General features: G+C 40.7%; 1 protein-coding gene across 1 annotated transcript in view; it reads left to right on the top strand.

Annotated features, from left to right (window-relative positions):
• The first annotated feature begins 1,494 nt into the window (after positions 1–1,494).
• LOC131238813 (putative pentatricopeptide repeat-containing protein At1g68930) overlaps positions 1,495–18,050 on the top strand; it is a 64,634-nt gene continuing 48,078 nt past the window's right edge. Inside the window, exons 1-6 of the mRNA XM_058236408.1 lie at positions 1,495–1,689; positions 1,788–1,892; positions 2,465–2,536; positions 16,354–16,509; positions 16,609–16,707; positions 16,943–17,015. Coding sequence (XP_058092391.1) covers positions 1,812–1,892; positions 2,465–2,536; positions 16,354–16,509; positions 16,609–16,707; positions 16,943–17,015 — 481 coding nt within the window. The 5' untranslated portion in view covers positions 1,495–1,689; positions 1,788–1,811. The remainder of the gene's footprint in view (positions 1,690–1,787; positions 1,893–2,464; positions 2,537–16,353; positions 16,510–16,608; positions 16,708–16,942; positions 17,016–18,050) is intronic.

Below are 18,050 nucleotides of genomic sequence, written 5' to 3'. Positions count from 1 at the left end.
GAATCCATCACTCTCTCACCCAACAAGCTCGAGCTCGACTTGGGGTAAACTCAACTCAAATCGAATCATTAGCTTGACTTGAACTCAATTGACAGCTTTGGCAAACAAACCAAACTTTGATGTTAAGCTCGAGGCTGAGCTCGAGCAACCTCGAACTCGAGTACAGCATGGACAAGTTGAGCCGAGCTTGGCCCACCTTGACTTGGCTCGGCTCGATGGCCACCTTTAGCTACTCCGCCGCAACCAGCCAATGGTTGATAGTTGATACTCTGTGGATCTCACCATGATGTATGTGTTTCATCTATGCCGTTCATCTGTTTTTTAGGATTATTTTATAATATAAGATAAAAAATGAGGTATGTATCATTGTTAACTGGACCACATTACAGGAAACAATGTTGAATGAATGGCGACCATTAAAAACTTTATAGGTCATAAAAGTTTTGGATCAAGCTGATCTTAGTTTCTTTTTTCATTCATCTGGTTCTGTATGACCTAATCAACGGATTGGATGTCAAATGAACAAAAGAGTGAGCCTAAGGATGATTTTAATGGTGGATATCCAATCACTATTGTTTTCCTGTGGTGTGGTCCACCTGAGATTTATATCCCTATAATTTTTGGGTCAAGCTCTCAAATGATCTAAAAAAATATGGATGAAAAGGATGGATGAAACATATAGATCATGGGGTCCACGGAGCACTGACCATCATCCACCGGGCTGGTGGCAGGGGAGTATCCAATCCGTTTCCGTTCAATCTCCACTTCTTGTGGTGTGGCCCAGGTCCTGGCATGAGCTGGCGAAATTGATGGACGGATTTAGATTTCACCCGTACATTTCAGTTGTCCCACAGCTAGCAACCCCGTTTACAGGAAATTGACGTCCGCCAGCCACAAATAGTCTGCTGGTGCGCCAATTCTGTACAAATGAATGGTATGCTCCTTTGATCCAGACCGTTGATATGTGGGCCCTACCATGGATGATGGATGCCTCAAATATTTCCTGAAACTGAAAAGTAACTTAGATGTCTGTTCATTGGCATTTTCTACTGGAGGTATTACACGGTCCGGTTCACCAGCATGACTGTGTACACGTAGAGCCTTGTGATCCATCGATCAAATGGGATGTAAGTCTACGGTGGATGCTTCTAAAATCTTCAAGATTGGAAGATCCCAACCCTTAGATCGATAGCCCTTAAAGAGGCAGTTAAAGAGACGGTCAATGATAAAAAAATTGTACCCTGCGTGTGTATTTTCTCTCAACCGTCTGTTTGTAGGCCATTAACTTCAGTGATGAATTTTTCTAAATTCGATGGAATATTCCCATATCCCATCGACGATGAAATAGATCTTATCAACGGTCCAGATCAACGAATCAGAAATTTGTTTACATGCAATAAACTCCTTAGGACATTCATTACCAATTTCCCGATGCATCAGCACCATAGGAAGTGGTAGCACCGCAATTCCACGACAAAAGCGGGGGTACTTTCGTAACAACACCCACCAACTTTCGTCCCGATACCGCGCTCCTTAATACAAGGCCATTAATTCCGGTAGTCCTTCGGAGATCCTTCTTTCAGAGCTCTCCCAACCCAAGAGGGAGGAGGAGGGGAAGAAGCGTCAGCTGCGGGTGCACTGAAGCAAATGCCGGACCACCATTCCTAATCTGACGAATTCTCCGTCTCTGTAAGATTCCAACCTCCCATCCCATTTTCTCGTCCCGAAATTCTCAGATCTCGATTCCGTTTTCCCCCTTTTCTCATCCATCTCTTCGAATCTGAAAGCTTCTAGGGTTTGAAATCCCGGCCATGGATCGATCCACAAGCCCTATATTTGGATCTTTTCGCCTCGCTTTCGTCCTCATTCTTCTCGTCGTTGGATCTGCTCAGGTAATTCCGTTTTGTGTATTATTGGAGAATTCTAACCCGTGCACGGCGCACTCGTTTCCTTATCTGGTGGTCACAATGAAACTGGACAGTTGGGACGGCTGTTTCAATGATCTGGACCGTTCATCGTGTGTGTTCCATTATGGATTGACGACTGTTAGCAGATCACATGGAATTTACAGGCTATCCAAACACAGACAATCATTTACCTGTAAATCATTTACCTGTAAATCATTTATAGCTTACAGCCAAACAGGACGGCTAAAAACATTTACAGGCATCCAAACGACCCCTAATTGATTGGACGGTTGGATTGGGCGATCATCTAGATTTTATCTTTCACGGCTGATCCATGTATGGACCTTCCTGATGAATGGTATGGACCATGAATGTTGTGCCACGTATCCAGTTCTTTTGTGGGAACTCACAATAAGGAGCGCTGGTGAATGGTGTGAAAGACAAAATCTAGATAACTGCTATCTCAAATTCCTTTTTTCATCATTACTGCACAATAGATTGGAAGATTGGAAGAAGAAATGATTTTTGCTATTTCTTATTTTGTTTTAAACTTGTAGGAGTTAGGGTTTGAGGAGACAGACAATGATAATCAGTCTAACGAATCTCGATACTTGGATCGGCGTAGCAAAGTGAGATGGATTTTCTCTTTGATCTCTTTCTTTCTTATTTATTTGCAGCATTAGAATGTTTTGTCTTTCTGCATATGCGGTTTGTAATCACTGATTTTAGGTTATCTATAGAAAAATGTCAATCCTTTTAGGATGCATTTCTGTTGATGTGCGCCATCGGAATAGAACTCTTGTAAAATTGCAATGCAATCAGCTGCATTTTATGTCACGATTCTGTTTTAACAGAACACTTTGTCATATTCCGATGACAAAGTGTGAGTAAAAATCCCACGTATGTAAATACAAGATGTTTAGATGTGGGTCAAGTGGTGAAAAAAAGGAGTATCTAGAGGTAAAAGCCGCTCATATAAGGAAACACGGTAGTGGAATGGTGAGGGCCAACTGGCTATTAGTGGGAAACAATCATGTTTCAAGGCATGGCAATTGGCAATTGACTAGAAACGATAAAAATTTAGAAGAATATTGAAATGACAAAAAAGAAGAAGAAAAAACTAAGAAAGTAGGAAGTGAGGCTAAACACAAGGCATATGATGATCTGCACTACAGATTGGGGAGAAAGATGTTTTCAAACTTGTAAAAATGTGAGAGAGGAAGGGTAGAGATCTGGATTATGTTAGATGCATTAAGAGTGATGACCAAAGCATATTTCTAGTTGTTAAATGATGACCACTTTGAGAACTTAGGGATGGAAGAAGGAACCATTGACTCAAAGTGGCCAGAGACTGTAGTTACTTCTGTTGGATTGTCATATCTGAATTGAAGTGAAATAAGCTTTGAGAAAGATGAGGACATGAAAGGCCTGAGGATCAGATGGTATACTAGTAGAGTATTGGAAGTGCATGGGAGATCAGTTTATTTTGGCTGACCAAGTTGTTCAACAAGATTGTAAGATTGAAGAAAATTACAAATGAGTGGAGAAAACACATTGTGGTACTTATTTACAAGAATAAAAGCGATACCGAGCTGCACTAATTCTCATGGGATTTAACTTATGAGTTAACCGTTGGAGTTATTTTCCTACTTAGACAGTTGGCGGAGAAATACTGGAAGGGAAGGAAGGAAGGATCTACGCACAATCTTTATGGACTTAGAGAAAGCATATGATAGGGCCCGCCAATGAGATAATTTCTTGTGTCTTAGGAAAGAAAAGAGTCTCAAGAGGATATATTGACGTGATTAATGATATAAGGACAAATGACCAATAACAAATTTGAGGACAACTAGTGGAGAGAGAAGTGAGTTTCTAATTTCTATAGGCTTGCATTAGGGTTCTACATTGGCTCCATATCTTTTTACATTGTTATGGATGAGTTAACAATGTGTTTATAGGAAGTGTTCACATCGCCCATTGTATATGTTGTTTGTAGATGACATAGTTTTGATTAACAAGACAAGGGAGGGATAAACTCAAAGTTAAAGCTATGGGGGGATGCTTTGGAATCCAATGGTTTTAAAATTAGTTAGACCAAAACTGAGTACGTGGGTCGATAATTCATGTGAGTGAAGAGGTTGAGAAGGATATTACTCAAAGAATTAGAGCTGGGAGGATGAAGTGGATTTTTGCCTTTGGAGTTTATAACTTTATGTGGTCGCTGCATACCAATAGAATAGACGGGAGATTGTATAGGATACCTATAAGACCAGCCATGCAATAACATTATTGCATGGATTCGAGATGCCTAGTTTGATAGTGGGTTTCAGCATGGTTTTGGTCTATTTGAGACTCTGTCCTTGCATATCCTTCATATTCCAAGATCCAAGTAGATTGAAGCCAAGGACAATTGACATGTCCTCCCCCAAACTATCTCAAACCAGGGTATAAGTAGAGGGTTGGTACTATAAGAAGGTTTGATCCTTATTTGAACTTTTTCCACATATGTACAAATACTGTTGCTGGGGTGTGGGCTTTTCTAAGTGGCATGATTTACTGTATGCAGCTGGCTTTAAAAGGATCCTTGTTGAGAGTGATTCGAAGTTTTCAGTTGATACGTGAGTGACTAAAAGATAATGGAGTAACATGGGAATCTGGCAAGGTGGATCCAGATTATGAACTTCGAACCAAAATGGATGTTCGACCCCATCATATCTTTAGGGAAAGTAATCACGTGGCTGATTCATTGGTGAACCATGCTGTGTCTCAAGGCAAGATTCTTTATTTTATGGCCTTTAGTAGCATCTAGATTTATTTAAGGTTGCATTTAAGACCAATAATTGCATTGATTAGGAGTGAGTTGATTCAAGTTGAAGGCTCTAAAAGGGCAAGGGGAAGGCCCAAAAGGACGCAAAAAAAAGAAGGCATTCTTAGCAAAGTGTTCCATATCTGTTACGATATACTCGTAAAGGCCGATACGTATAGGTAATGGCTATGACCGTTACACGATATGAGGGTGAAAAGGGGCAGTTAGTTTTTTGAGAGTGTATCAGCCGTTACGGTGGCCGTAAAGGTCGTTACAGGGCATAATGACCATTACTCTCGTAACAATCGAAAAATGATCACCCTTTTTTTTTTTTCCTTTTTAAATTCAATTTTCTCATCTTTTTCACTTTTTTCATTAAAAAAACTCTCCTATATCATTTTACAACAGATTTCGACCACTTTTACTATAGCTTTTAAGATTAAAACTGTGGATTGAAGTGATTTGAGTGAATAGAATTTCCGAGTGCCTTTTTTTCAAAAAACTGAAAAAGCAGTATTTATGTCTTTTTTCTGATATCTAGTTCTAATGCTTGATTGTGATGTGTAAACATTAGAGACATAATCATATTAAACAATTCACTAGACAGCCCGATAAAACACTCACCAAAGAGTGGACCGTTACACTACCATAAACATGTTTAAAATAAAAAATGAATACATATTTGAAATATTTACATTATTCTTGATTTCGTAGATATTTTTTTCAGAATTTTTAGGGCAAAAGAAAATTTTCAATCATTACAAGGGTCATAATGGTTGTTATGCCCCTGTATCGGCCGTTATGGTTGATACCCGTATCGGTATACGGAATACCTTGATTCTCAGCCACTCCTTAACTTGCTGTTAATGCAGCTTCCATTGTGCATGTGTGCAATGAAGATGGCCAAATCAGAACAATACACAGGCCTCACTGTGAATAGGCTTTGGGAGAAGGATCAAAAGACCTCTTCTATAGGCTTTCGGTAGTAAATGCCCCCCAATTTTATTTTCATTCATGTAAAAGCTCCTTTTTCCTGAGTAATCGTCCTTACCATAGTTATGAATATCGGTATCGCATCAGCCAATACAGCCGTATCGTATTCTTATCAGCCAAATACACTATGATACGAGATATGGTACCGTTTCGGTCCGTTATGAAAAAAAAGCCCATATCAGCTGTGTTAGCACCAATATTGCTGTGCCATATCAGTTAAGGTGTGCTGTATCGGTTAAACTGTAACCAATACAATTATAAAAAGGCTACAACCAGTCCCTGTTTTTTGATATTTCTCTTTGCTTTCTTCTCGATTTGATTTTCTTTTTTCTTTTTCTAGTGAGTGTTTCACATTTTCGACTAGATTTAGGTCAGATTCGAAGATCAAATTTATTTATTTTTGCATCAAATTGAATGATTCAAGCTACTGAGCCTGATTTTGCAAAAATTGAAAGAGGTAAAAATATATTTTTTAGCCGTTTCAAACTGGAATCCCATCGAAATAATTCTAATTACCATTTCGATCAAATTGTGGTTGATTTGATCTCGATCTGGTTTATTTATTTTTATTTATGCAGGAAATTTATGAAAATTTCATACACACACACACACACACATATACTGATTGTTGTTATGATGCTTGAAGAGTTTTCTGATACTTTGGATCTACTGATTTGGTCTCGATTTGTTTGTTTGTTTTTTTTTTTTTTAAAAAAAAAATTACGCATGAATTTTCTTTAAATTTTTTATTTTATTTTATTTTTATTTTTTTAAAGGAGATTTTTTCCCCCCCTATAGATTGTTGTTATGATGCTTGACAAGTCTTTTAATACTATGGATCTAATGACTTCACACATGCATTGATTAGAATTTTTTTCCCCCCTATTTTCGATTTATTTTTGGTCACTTTAGGAAATTTTTTCTTGAAAATAATTCTTGGAAAATAATATGATTATGAATGATAGATTTAGGTTAAAATATGTTTGTTTTGAACATAGATCTACCATTTACCGCTAGATTTACAGTATTTTCTTACATTCGAGCCATTTAATACATTTTTTAGGTATTTTGTTGAATTGTTTTTCTTCCTAACTTTCCTTGGGAGAATGATAGATCTATGTTACTTAAAAAAACCAACAGCACACCTTATAGTAGGTCAACCCATCGAAATAACATTATGTCTAAAGAATTGTCCAATACACCCTTGAATACATTGTCAAAATACCAAAAATGATGGATTCTTGGATATATCATTTTTCCTAATTTTCTAATATTCTTCCGCGCGCGCGCGTGCGCGTGTGTGTTATATATATATTAAATCTGACTGATACGGCCTCGATACCGATATGTGATGCCGTATCGTATAATTTTTTTGGCTGGGCCAATATGCCCACTGATACTGACATTCAGAACCATGATCCTTACCACCCCTTGGGTAACAAAAAAAAAAAGAATAGCTTGGGACTTGGTGACTTTTTTGTCTATTTCTAGTAATATGCCCTTCCTTTTGAATTGCGATAGCTTGATTATGGGTAGTCATAAGGGGATGCCAACAATTAACTGAGCACCATGTGCAAAAGAATGCGTGCATGGGATCCATGCTGTCAATTGGGTGTGTTGCCTCATGTTGACTTTGGAAGCCAAAAATTGGGTTGGTTCCAAACTCAGGTGGGCATATTGTAAGGAAGAGTTGGGATGGAATGCTCACTATTAGCTGCGTATGGGACCCACCGTGGTTTGTATTTGCCATCCAATCCATTCATATGACTCTTCTCACCAAGGTGAAGGTACTCTTGAAAAAATCATTCTATTTTAAGACTCAAGTAGACCATGCTACTTGAATTTGTAGGTTCTATGCAGATTTAGACTGTTTCCTTTATTTAGGTCCACCTGAGTTTTATATCAATGTGATGTTTGGAATCAAGGCCTAACATGGGTGGTGCACCTGATGGACAGGTTGGATCTCATCCACATGAAGTTGTCCATCCATGTTAGGGAGAACAGTCATGCCCTTGCATGACTAGGTGTAGTCACTCTAGCATTTCTGCTCCTAAATCATGCTATTTTAAGACTCAAGTAGACCATGCTACTTGAATTTGTAGGTTCTATGCAGATTTAGACTGTTTCCTTTTTTTAGGTCCACCTGAGTTTTATATCAATGTGATGTTTGGAATCAAGGCCTAACATGGGTGGTGCACCTGGTGGACAGGTATATATCATCCACATGAAGTTGTCCATCCATGTTAGGGAGAACAGTCATGCCCTTGCATGATTAGGTGTAGTCACTCTAGCACTTCTGCTCCTTTTACCCGAGTGGTTTGCCCTCTTTAAAAGAGGGGAAGTCATTTAATACACCTGCTGTGTATGACGGTTGAGACACATTCACTTATAAATTGTCACTGAGGCACACATGAACTCAGATTAAACTAATTAAATTATGGGAGTTTCTGTCTCCAACTCAAAGCATACCAAAATCAGATTGGCCAGACAATCCTAGCCTCTGATTTGTGGACAATTATATGTTGAAATATGATTTTTGGATATTTTTCAGTTTTAACCATCAAATAGATGTCCACCAATTGGATAGCCAACCAATCGAACAAGCGTAGATTTTTTTTGTTTGTTCATGATACATCTAAATTGAGCCCCACAATTTGGACAATCAATTTGAGTCATTTGTATTCCACATAGGCACTTTCTAAGATGTTAGAAGTGCCTGTATATCATCCATCGGACTTTGGTAGTGAGCCTGGTGTGAAAATGTCCTTGCATTAATTACCACCCCCCCCCGTGAGGAGTTTCTAACATGAGACCTCCCGCTTTTGACGTAGGACAACTTACCACTTGCTCTAAAAGCTCGAACTGATAGAGTGTGACAAATCAATCCCTTTATCTCACAGACAAGGTGATGCGGACACAAGCGCATTCAAGGTGTACCAACGAAGAAAGTGCCAACCACAAGTGTTGTCTTTGTGGATAGGCGACTATTGAGGAGCTGAAGACCTTTCACATGTGATTGGACATATAGAAGACCCCACTCAGGGAAGACGCATGTGAAAGAAGACCGAGCGCCCAAACTTTCCCGTACTTATGTTATTTGCGTGTTTTTGACTTAGTTAGGGGTCTTTTAGTAATTTTATGTCTTTATTTGCTTATTCTAGGGGTATTTTAGTAATTTTATGTCTTTATTTGCTTATTTAAGTGGGCTAAAGCCCTAAACTCGAATTTTTAACTATTGATTAATGAAAAGCAAACCCTTTGGTTGCCTCCTTCCTCTTTTCTCTCTAATGGTGCTTCTTTTCTCCCCTTGATCTTCTTCTTCTAATTTCTTCTTGTGTACCTCCAACTTCTTCAAGGTAATAATTTTCTTCCTTTTATTTTCCAGTTTTGGCTAATCCTTCTTCGATCAAAATCTTGAGAATCGACCTAAACCCTAAATTCTCAAATCCGTAATCGGAGAAACTTCTTGGTTCTTCGGACTAGTGATCTTCATTGATCGATTGGGTGTGACCATGCAAGATTGGGAGGTCTCATCCCTCGCCGGATCCAACCTAAGTAGTAATTGAATTCCATAATCCATGGTTGTAGTGATGGCCCGCTCCATTGCATGTTTCCTTTATGATTTTCTCAGTTATGATGATTACTGTTAGAATTTTAGATCATTTATTCCTTTTATTTCCGCTGTTTAATTATCTCCATGAGCATGCATCATAATTAGGGCTGTCCTGCGTCAAATTTGGTATCAAAGCCAAGTTTTGCATGGTTTTTGTCTAGATCGAATAATCAAATTAGGGTCTTGATTTTTAGGTTTAACTTAGGAAAGTTCCAGGTTTAGAAAGTTTTCAATTTTAGAAACTTTTCAATTTTAAAAAGTTCCTAATCTGGAAAAATTTTCAGATTTGAGTTGTTTCCTGTTTCAACTTAATTGTGTCAGTTCATAGTAGTTTTGCATTCATCGCATTCATCTTGAAAGTCATAACACCTAGTAGTCTAGTTAGGTAGAGTATGGTTCAAGTCTTCATTGTATACCCACGAGAAGAGGTAGAGGTTTCGGACTTCAACCTACCATGAATAACGAGCAGTTATCTGAGCAACTTGCTCAATTGATACAAAAGATAACCGCCCTAGAAGCGGGTCAAAGGCGTGAGTTTGCCTGCCTTGAGAACCAAATTACTACTACCATGATTAAGGTGGAGCAACTAGAGGCGTCCCAAAAGGAAAACCCCGCTGTAGGGGAAGATGCACACTCCCAAGTGGAAGGAATCATTGAAGAACGCGCTGCCACACGTGGTGGTAGTGAGGATAGAGATCGTGGTAATGGTCGTCGTGTGGTGCGAGAGGCACGAGCCACATGTGGTCATTAAGACCGTTATGATCCAGATGAGCGTGCGATGAAGAGTGTGAGAGTTGAGGCCCCGAGTTTTGATGCGCGCTTGGATCCCAAGGCGTTCCTTGATTGGGTTGCTGACATGGACTACCACTTTGAGTGGTATGGCATGTCGTAAAACCGTCAAATGCAGTTTGCTAAGATAAAGCTTGTGGGTCAAGCCAAGCTCTTCTGGACTAACACCGAGCATAGGATAGAGAGAGTTGGTAGAGCCCCTATCACACATTGGTATGAGATGAAAGGGAAGTTAAAGGAGAAGTACCTTCCTCTCTCATATCGTCAGAAGCTCCTTGACCAATGGCAATCCTTACGCCAAGGGTCAATGCCTGCCGCTGACTACATCGCTAAATTTGAAGAGTATGTGATGCGATGTGATATCCGAGAAGACCCTCTAGTAACGCTCTCGCGTTTCAAGACGGGCCTTTGTGCAGATCTTCAGCGCGAGCTTATTACTCGGCCCTTAACGGACTTAGATGAGGCATTTCAAGTCGTGCAGGAGTTAGAACAATATCTGAAGGCTCCTGTCGTTCGTCGTTTTGAGTCCCGAGACTCCAGTGTTAGATCTAGTTCCCAAGGAACTAGACCTAATATTGGTGGTCAACCTAGGGCACAGGCGACCATTCCGTCTAGGCCTAGGGAGGACAAGGGCAAAGGGGTTCTTGGTGTCGGTCCTAGTAACATGAGCCAAGTGAGGTGCTATGAGTGTGGCAACCTTGGCCACATGTCTAATCAGTGTCCTACGAAGAGCCGTGGGAGAGCCTTAGTTATAGGCGAGCCCCACGAGGGTGGAGATGGCCAGGGTGATTATGAAGTTGAAGAGTATCACCCCGAAGGAGGACTTACTGATGAAGAAGTGGATGGAGAAGCAACGCTTGCGATAGTCAGGCGTGTGTTAGCTCAGTCTAGAAGTAGTGCTGACTGGCGTCGAAGCACTATCTTCTACACTATTGCCAAGTGTGGTGAAAAGAATTATAAGGTGATAGTGGACAGTGGAAGTTGTCAGAATGTGATATCCACTAGCACCTTAGATCGCTTAAAACTGAAATCCACACCTCATCTAGACCCGTATAAAGTTTCTTGGGTTGACAAGACATCCCTACCTGTCACTCAGCAATGTCTAGTCCCCATCGAGTTTGGGTCATACAAAGAATCCCTGTGGTGTGATGTTTTACCTATGGATGTGGGACATGTTATCCTAGGTAGACCGTGGCTATTCGATAATGATGTCACGATCTTTGGCCATTCGAATGCGTGTACTTTTATGTATAATGGTAAAAAGATCAAACTTAATCCCATGCCACTTGAGAATACACTAGGGAAGAAGAAGGATGAGAAGGCAAGTGAGCCTAGAGAAATGGAAAAATCCAAACCTAAGTCTTTACATATAATCAGCGCAAGAGAGTTTGAAAAAGAGGCTAAGGAGGATTCTATGGTGTATGCCCTTGTGGCTAGAGAAATTACACCTGAGGTTCCATCAGAATTGCCCCGTGAGGTGACCTCGGTCCTGAAGGAATACAGTGATGTATTTCCTGAAGACTTACCGAATGAGTTGCCACCTATGAAGGACATACAACATGCCATTGACCTTGTCCCAGGGTCTACTCTACCGAACCTTCCTCACTATAGGATGAACCCTGCAGTGCATGCAGAGTTGAAGAAGCAAGTTGATGAGCTTCTGCAAAAGGGTTTCATCCAAGAGAGTATGAGCCCGTGTGTCGTGCCTGCATTGTTGACGCCAAAGAGAGATGACACGTGGCGCATGTGTGTGGACAGCCGTGCCATAAACAAAATTACTGTCAAGTATATGTTCCCTATACCTAGACTTGATGATATGCTTGACATGATGGCCAGGTCCACTATATTCTCTAAGATAGACCTCAAGAGTGGATATCACCAAATTCGTATACGCCCAGGAGATGAGTGGAAGACGGCGTTTAAGACGAAAGATGGGCTGTATGAGTAGTTGGTCATGCCCTTCGGCTTGACTAACGCACTCAGTACTTTCATGCGGGTGATGACACAAACTTTGAGGCCGTTCATGGAAAAATTCCTAGTGGTGTACTTTGACGATATTCTTATTTATAGTACCACTAAGGAATCACACATTGAACATTTAAAGAAGGTCTGTAGTGTCCTTAGGAAGGAAAAGTTGTACGCTAATCTTAAGAAATGTGCATTCATGTTTAACTAAGTTGTGTTCTTAAGATTTATAGTGTCATCTGAAGGGATGCGCGCAGACCCTGAAAAAGTCAGGGCCATAGTTGAGTGGCCAGAACCAAGGAACATTCATGAGGTGCGAAGTTTTCACGGCCTAACAACTTTTTATCGTCGGTTCATTAGGGGTTTTAGCGCGATCATGGCTCTCATTACTGAGTGCATGAAAAAGGGAGAGTTCGTGTGGTCTAAAGCCGCCGTCAAGGCTTTTAAAGAAATTAAGGGCAAGATGGTGGAAGCTCCTGTCATGCGTCTACCTGATTTTTCTAAAGTCTTTGTAGTAGCGTGCGATGCGTCTGGTGTCGGTATAGGTGGAGTGTTGAGTCAAGAAGGACACCCAGTGGCCTATTTCAGTGAGAAACTGAATGAGGCAAAACAAAAATACTCCACTTACGATAAAGAATTTTATGCGGTAGTGCAATCCCTGAGACATTGGCGACACTATCTCCTACCGCAAGAATTCGTTTTGTTTTTTGACCATGAGGCTTTGAGATATTTGCAGTCTCAGAAGAAACTCAACCCAAGGCATGCCAAGTGGGTAGCGTTTCTTCAGGAATATTCGTTTGTTTTGAAATACAAGGCCCGGGTTGAAAACAAACCAGCGGATGCCCTTAGTAGGAGAGTGGCGTTGCTCAACTCCTTGAGTGTAGAGGTAGTCGGATTTGAGCAACTGAAAGATGAATACCCTATATGTCCTGATTTTGGGGGTACTTACGCGTCGCTCTCTAGTGACCAGCATATTATGGGTGAATATGTTCTTAAAGATGGCTTTCTTTTCAAGGGAGACAGGCTTTGTATTCCCCGTATGTCCCTTCGTGAATTCCTCATCTGGGAGCTTCATTCAGGAGGGATAGCTGGCCATTTTGGTCGTGATAAGACCATTATCCTCGTGGAAGATCGTTTCTATTGGCCAAGCCTCAAGCAAGACGTAACCAAAGTTTTAAGGCAGTGTCGAACATGTCAGTTGGCAAAGCAAAGAAAGCAAAATACCCGGCTGTACACGCCATTGCCAGTGCCACATGCTCCGTGGCAGGACATTAGTATGGGCTTCGTGCTCGGGCTTCCCAAGACTATAAAAAAACACGATTCTGTTTTTGTCGTTGTGGACCGTTTTTCTAAAATGGCGCATTTCCTCCCATGTTCGAAGACGTCAGATGCGTCTCATGTTGCTCATCTCCTTTTTGATGGTGTGGTGCGTCTCCATGGGTTACCTAAAACCATAGTGTCTGATCGTGATGTTCGATTTACTAGCTATTTTTGGAAGACACTATGACACATTATGGGAACTCGTTTGCAATTTTCTACTGCTTACCACCCACAAACAGATGGTTAAACTGAAGTGGTAAACCGTAGACTTGGAAATCTTCTACGTTGTCTAGTGGGTGAACATGTTAAGACTTGGGACCTAATTTTACCAACTGCTGAACTTGCTTATAATGGGTTAGTTAATAGATCTACAGGGTTGAGTCCTTTTGAAATTGTAAGTGGTTATAAACCTAGAATACCCATAGATCTCTTACCTATGTCTGTTACCCAAAGGTCTTCTGAGTCAGCCGATGCATTCGCATGCCGTATTCATGATTTGCATACACATATTAGACAACGGTTAAATAAGAGCAATGATAAGAAGGAGACTATGTAATGGTGCGAATAAGGCCAGAGTGATTCTCTCAAGGATCTGCAAAGAAATTACAAGCGCGTAGTGCTGGACCATTCAAGATATTACAAAAGGTTGGGTCCAACGTGTATCGGGTTGACCGTCCACCTGAAATGAGCATTAATCCAACTTTTAATGTGGAAGATTTAGTCCGTGCCCATACTCCCATTGTTGATACATCGTCCCTTTCATGGCCTTTTTCTGAGTTTGCTACCCAACCCCTTCCACCCCCTCCTCCACCCATTACCCATAAAGAAGCAATTGAGGAAATCTTGGATGACGAGATAGTATCCACGAGAGATGGGGGTTTCCAAAGGTATCTTGTCAAGTGGAAGAACAAACCATCGTCTGAATCTACGTGGCTGTCGGGCGACACATTGCAGGGTATTGATCCAGATCTACTCGAGCGCTACAAAAGTTTCAACTCGTCGGAGTTGAGTTTTTCTCACCCGGGGGGAATTGATGCGGACACAAGTGCATTTAAGGTGTACCAACGAAGAAAGCGCCAACCACAAGTATCGTCCTTGTGGATAGGCGACTATTGAGGAGCTGAAGACCTTTCACATGTGATTGGACATATAGAAGACCCCACTTAGGGAAGACGCATGTGAAAGAAGACCGAGCGCCCAAACTTTTCCGTACTTATGTTATTTACGTGTTTTTGACTTAGTTAGGGGTCTTTTAGTAATTTTATGTCTTTATTTGCTTATTCTAGGGGTATTTTAGTAATTTTATGTCTTTATTTGCTTATTTAAGTGGGCTAAAACCCTAAACTCGAATTTTTAACTATTGATTAATGAAAAGCAGACCCTTTGATTGCCTCCTTCCTCTCTTCTCTCTAATGGTGCTTCTTTTCTCCCCTTGATCTTCTTCTTCTAATTTCTTCTTGTGCTCCTCCAACTTCTTCAAGGTAATAATTTTCTTCCTTTTATTTTCCAGTTTTGGCTAATCCTTCTTCGATCAAAATCTTGAGAACCGACCTAAACCCTAAATTCTCAAATCCGTAATCGGAGAAACTTCTTGGTTCTTCGGACTAGTGATCTTCATTGATCGATTGGGTGTGACCATGCAAGATCGGGAGGTCTCATCCCTCGCCGGATCCAACCTAAGTAGTAATTGAATTCCATAATCCATGGTTGTAGTGATGGCCCGCTCCATTGCATGTTTCCTTTATGATTTTCTCAGTTATGATGATTACTGTTAGAATTTTAGATCATTTATTCCTTTTATTTCCGCTGTTTAATTATCTCCATGAGCATGCATCATAATTAGGGCTGTCCTGCGTCACAAGGTCAGGCGCCGAACCCCCCTCATGGGCCCCATTTCACACAAGCCACCTGCCTCATACGGGCCACCCACCCCAAGTGTGCCCCCACTTCACAGAGGCCACCCCACTCGTGCCCGGTGTGAAAATGCCACTGCATTAGGTTCCCTAGAGTATGTTTGCTCGAATATGTCTTGACCTGTACTGGATGGGGAATGTTGATCCACTGTGCGAAGGTCAAGATAAAATTATTGATTAGATTACATCTGTCGCCTTAGTGTCCAAAGAAAGCTGAAAAAAATTGGGAGGTGAAATGTGACTCATGTGCCAACTTGGCGCATGGTACTAGATCTGAGCCATTCACCAGGTGGAGTCAACTATGAACGAATACAGTCCCATAAATCAGGCTAATCCACTCATCAGGTGGACCACACTTGTATTGGAAGAATGGACAATTGCAAAATGTTTTACCATGACCTAAATTCATATTGCACTGTGAAAGAACTTACAAATGGACCTGATGTGATAGGGCATCTTCACGATGAGCAACACCCAGTAGTCCAGATGTAGCGCGTGTATAGCCACACCTGTATGTGGTTCAGTTTCACACATGCACCAACTTGGCAAGTGTGCTGAGATTCTTTTTTGATCTGTCTTTTTCTTGTTCTGATCCATGTTTGTCTTAGGAGGGTGTCAAAAAAGTCAATGGTGCAAGTCATTTTCTTCCATCTCGGGGTGGTTAGGATGGTTTCCCAAAATGCGGGGTTTTGCTAGAATGAAAATAGCAGCGGGCGGTTGCTACGGAAAGCTTATGGGAGGGGGCTTTTGGTCATACAAATATTCCATGGGCCGAGCATCCTAAGTGTATGATTGGCGGCTGTAAAGCAGATGATTAAAGCAAAGAAAGCCACTCTGGGATCGTTAGGCCATTGAATACCCATTCAAGGCAAGCCCACCAGTTATGCTGATCTGACTCGTAACTGATTCATGTAAAATAGAGATCAGAGCAACACAATATTTGGAGTGGCAGAAGTCTCTCCTTTTCATTCTAACATTGCTTTTAAAGAAGGCTTCTTGTTTTTTTTTGGTACTGATGCGCATTTAATTATAAATTTCTTTGGGCAGATTTCGCTGTCCACTCTGCAAAATGAAGCTGCAAATGAAATTGATGTTCGAGATTTGGGCATTAGGAACACAATTTCTCGTGGAAATTCAGAACCAGTTGGTCTTGGGATTTTTGATGCTTTCTTTACAAGTTTATCAATGATCTTGGTTAGCGAGGTCTGTGCACACAATACCAAGTATTTTTTGTTTTGCCATTTTTCTTATTATTGTATATTTCAATCTGATGTAAATGCTGATAACTGACACCATTGCTAGATTGGTGATGAGACCTTTATAATTGCTGCACTTATGGCGATGCGTCATCCGAAGTCAATTGTTCTGTCAGGCGCACTCTCTGCCCTCGTTATAATGACGGTAAGTGTGTAGGTTACACTCTGCATTTGAAGCAAGAATCAATCTCTGTTGGCAATGCTTTTCCGTTTTGCGGTGATTGCCTGTAAGATTCCTATTAACATGTATATTGTTGTTTCCATGGGGTGATAGGTTACCATGGTTGGGCCCTGTGCATATCAATTTAGTGCTAGGTTAAGGGGTTTTCCATTAGCTTTTCTCAATGGCATCAACCTCACATATTTTACTTGTAAATTAGGTGCTTTCAACTGGACTGGGTAGGATTGTACCCAACTTGATCTCGAGGAAGCACACAAACAGTGCAGCTACAGGTACTTTGTCACTGACCACTTCTAACTACCAAGAAATTCTCTGTCAGATGTTTGAAGCTTTATGTTTTGGAGTTTCATTCGTCTTTGATATTTTATGGTTGCTGTAAATTTTCTACTCTTAAATAGGTAATTGCCATAACCCATTATAGAAAAAGGCCATAATTATAGGAATTTGTACTAGGCATTTAGTCTGCATTTAGCATCCATTGTCTTGTCAAGTTGTATCTGCCTTCTTGTGTGCTGTGCATTTGTGGAATACAAACAGAAACAAGATGTCTGATCCCTGAAAAAGTGTTTATTGGTTAGCTTTTTACCAAATTGTTTATTCTGGTGGGCGTCTTAGAATTGAAGATGCCTGATCATTTATGAACAGTTGTATTTAGACTACAGCCTTCTTTTGATTTTATTATTTGGTTATTTCATACAAGATCATGTTGATTTAATTTATTTGGCTGATTGGTGCTCATTTAATTTATTTGGCATCTTCTGCTTCTTACAGTGGCAAAGGGTCTGAAAAACCGTGCCAGTGGCAAAGGGTCAGGATAGATGAGTGATGAGTCAGTCCAGGGAACCCAGCCAACACTAGAAACAAACACGAGGGAAGACAATTTCTTCCAAACTATAACCCCTGAAACAGGGACCCCCCATGCTGAAACTAGAAACAAACATTGGGCCTGTTTGGTACGTGGGCTTAGGCGGGATGGAATTGCATTTGATCCTGAGCGGGATTTCTAGTGGATTTTGAAATCCACTACATCTGTGGGCCCCACATTGATGCATGTGTTTTATCCATGCCATCCATCCATATGCGGCCTTTACACGTTACATTCGATTTGTATACGTGTGCAAGTGATTGACATCAGTTGTGAATTTGGTCTGTTGATTACAATTTCATGTTCCACCAAACGTGGGTTTGGCTTAATACAGGGTTTTCCCATTGGAAGAATCTGATTCCAAACGTGGGGATTGGATGGTCAAAATACTATGGTATTTCCAGGCATGCAATCATTATGCAATAATGGTGTTAATCCCATC

This window comes from Magnolia sinica, chromosome 3 (assembly GCF_029962835.1).
Source record: "Magnolia sinica isolate HGM2019 chromosome 3, MsV1, whole genome shotgun sequence".
Lineage (NCBI taxonomy): Eukaryota > Viridiplantae > Streptophyta > Magnoliopsida > Magnoliales > Magnoliaceae > Magnolia > Magnolia sinica.
Note: the sequence above shows the minus strand (reverse complement) of the source record. Positions and strands in the feature narration are given on the sequence as shown.